The 6,000-nt window shown below is 39.8% G+C and overlaps 1 protein-coding gene across 1 annotated transcript in view; it reads left to right on the plus strand.

Annotated features, from left to right (window-relative positions):
* Window positions 1–5,670, plus strand: part of SLC28A3 (solute carrier family 28 (concentrative nucleoside transporter), member 3) — a 49,101-nt gene extending 43,431 nt beyond the window's left edge. The window contains exons 14-17 of the mRNA XM_006875886.1: window positions 1,590–1,671; window positions 4,063–4,161; window positions 4,401–4,521; window positions 5,544–5,670. Of these exons, the coding sequence (XP_006875948.1) occupies window positions 1,590–1,671; window positions 4,063–4,161; window positions 4,401–4,521; window positions 5,544–5,670 (429 nt within the window). The remainder of the gene's footprint in view (window positions 1–1,589; window positions 1,672–4,062; window positions 4,162–4,400; window positions 4,522–5,543) is intronic.
* Window positions 5,671–6,000: the final 330 nt, after the last annotated feature.

Genomic DNA, 6,000 nt, shown 5'->3' on the forward strand with positions numbered 1-6,000 from the left:
ACACCCATTAATAATCAGAACATGGAGTGTACAAAGTATGAATCTAGGAATACTGGAAATTGTAAAAAATAAAATGGAAGGCATTAATGAGCTGAAATGAACTATTACTGGCCATTTTCAATCAGACAACCATATGGTTTACTATGCTGGGAACAACACACTGAAGAAGAATAGCATCATGTTTATCATTTAAAAAAAGAACATTTCAACATCAATCTTGAAGTACAGTGCTGTCTGTGATGGGGATAATGTCCATATGCCTACAAGGAAGACCAGTTAATACTACTAATATTCAAATTTATGTACCAACCACTAAAGCCAGCGATGATGAAATTGAATAATTCTACTTCTATCTGAACTTGATCAAACATGCAGTCAAGATGAATTGATAATCAATGGTGGTTGGAATGGGAAAGTTGGAAACAAAGAGGGAAATATGGCCTTGGTGACAGAAATAATGCTGTAAATTGTATAATACAATTTTACAAGACCAATGACTTATTTATTTCAAATACCTTTTTAAAAATAACATAAAAAGTGACTATACACATGGGTCTCACCAGATGGAATACACAGGAATCAAATAGACTGCATCTGTGGGAAATGATAGTGGAGAAATTCAATATCACCAACCAAAATGAGGGCAGGAACAGACAGACTGTGGAACACACTAGCAACTACTCATATCTAAGTTCAGGCTGAAGTTGAAGAAAAGTAAACAAATCCACAAGTGCCTGTTATATGCCAGCAACACAAGTTTGCTTGTTGAAAGTGAAGAGGACTTGAAATACTGATAAAAATCAAAGACATACATAAGACAACATTGATGCTAAGTGATTCTATTTATATGAAATTCTTGTGGTTGTTATTGTAAAGTACAATTGAGTCAGTTCAGACTCATAGTGACCCTATGCACAACAGAACAAAACACTGCCTGGTTCTGCATCACCCACACACTTGTTTTTACACTTGAGCCCATTGCTGCTGCCACTGTGTCAACCTTTGGGGGTCTTCCCTCTACTTTACCAAGCATGATATCCTTCTCTAGGGACTAGTCTCTCCATACTCGCTTCTGAGGAGTATTCTAGCTGTGCTTCTTCCAAAATAAATTTGTTTGTTTTTCTGGCAGTGCATGGTATTTTTAACATTCTTCTCCAACACCATCATTCAAATCCATTGATTGTCCTATGATATTCCCTATTGATTATCCAACTTTCACATGCATATGAGGTTATTGAAATACCACGGCTCAGGTCAGGTGCACCTTAGTCCTCAAGCTGACATCTTTGCTCTTGAACACTTTAAAGAGGTTTTTTGTAGCAGATTTGTCTAAAGCAATACATGTGATTTCTTGACTGCCACTTGGTGTGGATCCAGGTAATGTGAACTCTTTGACAACTTCAATCTTTTCCCTATTTATCATGATGCTACTTATTGATCTAGTTGTGAGGATTTTCGTTTTCTCTACATTGAGGTGCACTCTATACCAAAGGCTTTGATCTTATCAGTATTTCAATCCCATTAGGATGGCAGTGTTGCTAACCTGAGTCAGCTCATGTATACATCTGTGTGTTTATGCTTGCTTACAGATTCGTTCTGAGACCATTGCCACGTATGCTCTCTGTGGCTTTGCCAATTTTGGCTCCCTAGGAATAGTGATCGGCGGACTAAGTAAGTGAAAAGAGTTCAACAGATATGCTATAAACATATGTTATCCCTCTACTTGCTCTGTAACTTCATGTCAAGAGGAAAAATTGGTCTTGTAACAATAGTCAATCCTTTGAGGTATATTTTTATTTCTTTTGGGCACCCAAAATGATCTCAGCTTGAATTTGAGGGAAGAATTTCTCAAATTAATTTCAGGAAGAATTTGCTCAAATGTACAGCTGCTTCTACCAACCTAGAGATGACACACAAGTCTCACTTTGCATGCAAATACCAATAGATTTATAATGACCACAAGGCAATGGGTTCTGAAGTCCAGTGGGAAAAAAAATGCTATGCTATGGTCATAGGTGGAGATGGTGGAGATGGTGATAGATCAGGTGCAGATATTGGAGGTCCCTTCTTGAAGCCTATCTGCCTTGCCATGCTCTCAATAGACTGTGAGCCCTTTGAATGAAACTTAAAGTCTTGACCATGTCAATTCATTCTTTGTTGGTGTTCCTGGGCATTCTTTGGTTTCTTGGTTTGTAGAAAACCTCCACACATGGTGTTTGTGTTCCCCCTGTGTGTCCCTGTGTCTTCTGGTCTTTTTATCACTCAGAAGTGAATTGTGTAGGTAGGATCCAGGCTATATTAGCATTACCTCATGAACATAAAGGAAAACTCCAATCTCCAAGCAGAATCACACCCACAAAAGATAGGAATTCAACAATTCAATCCATAACACTGCTTATTCCAAAATCCTGTGTAGTTTTGTTTGTCTGTGTGTGTGTGTTTGTGTTTTAATATAGATTTTCAGGTTCCTTTCAGGTTCACTGAATCAGACGTTTCAGAAGCAGGTCCAGGAATCTGTATTTTAAGGCTTCTGATTGTACTCATGGACACGATTCACCAAATATTTCCTGTTCTGACAAGCTTATAGGAATCTGATACGGTTATACTTTTTTAGTCCCCTTGCAGTTGGGTGCAGTGGCAGCCTATGTAGTTTCTTAGCCAGAGCATTATTTGCTCAGAATTGTCTCCTTCTGCCTGGGTCACAGGATCAGTCATTTTGGAATTCCCCAAGTGACTGCAATGAGCACCCTTACCTACTTGCAATGAAGATGAAAAACAAAGTAAAAAAATAAATAAATAAACTTTTATAGCTATAGACCATTGAGATGTGGAGAGTGTTTGCTATCACAGCATTACCTAGCTTATCCGGACAAATAACAATCCTCTGGAGATTCTTACACTGTGCAGTCTGACCCTGGGCGGGCCTTCAAGAACCTATTGGTAGATGATAGCTTCAGTACCTTCCAAATCTAAACAATTTTTGTTTTATGCAAATATTGCTGTTATTGTTATTAGGTGTCATTGAATCAGTACCAACTCATATTGACCCTATGCACAACAGAACAAAACACTGCCCGATCCTGGGCCAACCTCACAATTGTTGCCACTCTTGAGCCCATTGATGCTGCCATATTGCCAATCCATCTCACTGGGGGTCTTCTTCTTTTTCTCTGACCCTCCACCTTACCAAATATGATATCCTTCTCCAGCAACTGGTCCCTCCTGACAATATGTCTGAAATATGAGAGATGAAGTTTGGCCATTCTGGTCTCCAAGGAGCACTCTGGCTGCACTTCTTCCCACACAGATTTGTTTGTTCTTTTGGCAGCCCATGGCACTTTCAACATTCTCCTCCAACACCATAACTCAAAAGCATCAATTCTTCTACAGTCTTCCTTATTCACTGTCCAGCTTTCACATGCATATGAGGTTATTGAAAATACCATGGCTTGAGTCAGGCACACTTTAGTCCTCAAGCTGACATCTTTGCTCTTCAATACTTAAAAAAGGTCTTGTGCAGCAGATTTGCCTAATGCAATATATAGTAAGCAGGCTATCAGCTATTAAACTCTAATAAGATACAAACTGGCTATCAGATTGATTAGAAACTTCTGAGGTTTTCTGAAGAGTCGTTCCTATCCAGTGAGCAGTCAGGAGAGATTAAACTGGTAGGGAGGGGTAGATGTGAGGAGAAGAGTGCAGAAGAGCTCTGAGAGAGAGAGCATCTATAGGTAGAAGCAAATTCCCAAGACTTACCTCCCCACTGAGCTGAGGGCCAACTCTGTAGCTGGAATCCCCACCATTACCCCTGCAACGTTGCCTGGTGCTAGAAATTTTACATCTTGTTGGATTGGATCAATTCGACTCACAGTGACCCCATGTTACAGAGTAGAAAAAAACCCATAGAGTTTTCTAGACTAATCCTTACTGGCGTAGATTGTCAAGTCTTTCTCCAGAATGACTGAACTCTTGAACTTAGAATTTCTCAGCTAACCTGAGATCCCAGATGCAGGTAATTCTAATAGCCTAATTGTCTCTCACACTTGCTCCTATCTTTCCCAGCATCCATGGCTCCTTCCAGAAAACGTGACATCGCATCAGGTGCCGTAAGAGCTCTGATTGCAGGGACCATTGCCTGCTTCATGACGGCCTGCATTGCAGGTACTGTATCCCATCCTTTGTGTCTTGTCTCCACATCCCTAGAGTATGGCAGCTTTCAAGGAGGCAATGCATCCATTGCACATATGCAGCATATGCTACCACAGAAAGCTGAGCATTAGAGCTGTTATTAAGCATATGGCAAAGCTAAATGTGTGGCTCATGGTGGAGATGCTAAGAAGAGAAAGACTTCAGTGACTTCGTGACCTAATAAAATAAATGACATTCTGTTCCAATTCTAGGCATACTCTCTAGCACTCCTGTGGACATCAACTGCTATCATGTTTTAGAGAATGCCTTCAATTTCAGCTTACCTACAAACCCAACCGAAACAACCTCTTGTTGTCAAAATCTATTCAACAGGTATTGTATTCTTCAGCACAACTTCTTTATACTCCGTTATTAAGGATCCAATCAGATCTAGGGACCACATCCACATATTTTTATAACCTTTAGATAAAATTAGAACATGTGTGGTATTTCTGGCCACCTTTCATTTTGACGCTCTTCAGTAAGACTAAGGACCATCATACCAATATGCCATTGTTTCTCAAGCATTGAATATGACTGTGGACTAGGTGGTGGTGGTGGTGGTGGTTACATGCCATGGAGTCTGAACCGACTCATAGCGACCCTGTACAGGGTTTCCGAGGCTGTAAATCTTTACAGGAGTAGAAAGTCTCATCTTTCTCCCATGGAACAGCTGGTAGTTTCAAACTGCTGACCTTATGGTTCGCAGCCCGATTCGTAACCACTATGCTACCAGAGCTCCTTGTGGGCTAGGTACAGTGTATGAATTATTGTACTTAATTAAACTTTGCAATCATTCACTAGGCACCACTACATTTTGATATTAAATAAAACCAAGACCAAGAGAAGCTATGCCATTTATCTGCAATCACAAAATTAGTGCAAGCAGGATCAAGGTACAAAATTGAGGTCCTTCTGCCCACAAAGCCTATGCTCTTTACTACCCTCTAGTGCCTCCATTTCATTGAAATCAAGGAATGCAGGCTGTCCTGACAACACGGGGATGGGCTGGAATGAATGTGAGGCTGCTAGCAACCCATATTGGGCACGCTAGCCCTATACTGTTTCTATTTACAAAATCAGTATTTCCTACTCCATCTACTCTTCTTAATATGAGAGTATGGTTCTAGTAAGATTCAATGCTTCTTTGGGTTATTCTGGAGGAAATAGATGGAGTCTTTCAAGTTATAGTTTAATACCCAAAATTAATTCTCTTATGTCTCTGTTCCTTAACCTATCTTAACTAGAATATAAGGGATAAAATTAGTTTTTTGCTTTGAATTATTTTTAGTGTGTCATGTTTTATCTACTGTTTCCCTGATCTCAACTAACTGCTTCATTCTACTTTTCACCAGAACTATCATCAATGGTCCTGGTAAGAACATCCCAGAAGGAAACCATAGCCTGCTTTTTTTGAAGGGCTGCTGCAGATTGTTGAATCCAGCAACAGTTAATTGCAGTTCGATCCATAATTCATTTTGAGTCCAAACTCTTCTCAATGAAACATCTGAGTATAGATGCTGAGTTTTCTTGCCGTGAGGAGAGAAATTTTCTCTGTAGATTGATCACTGCATCATGGAATCAGCTTGAAATGGAAGGAAAGAAGAAAATCAGGAGTAGATCTTTCAGATCTATAGAATCACTTCTACTCCTCTCTCCTTTCCACCTCCACTCTACTGAAATTGCACCAGTCATGTTTTTGGACTTTGGAATTTCAGATCACTTCTCCCAAATATAGAGATAAATGGAGTCTCCCAACTCAGCCAATGGGCTGTAATGGTTGACTGAGTTTCGCTCTTAGTTGCTATTGTT

Source organism: Chrysochloris asiatica, unplaced genomic scaffold, assembly GCF_000296735.1.
Source record: "Chrysochloris asiatica unplaced genomic scaffold, ChrAsi1.0 scaffold00344, whole genome shotgun sequence".
In the NCBI taxonomy this organism is placed as follows: domain Eukaryota; kingdom Metazoa; phylum Chordata; class Mammalia; order Afrosoricida; family Chrysochloridae; genus Chrysochloris; species Chrysochloris asiatica.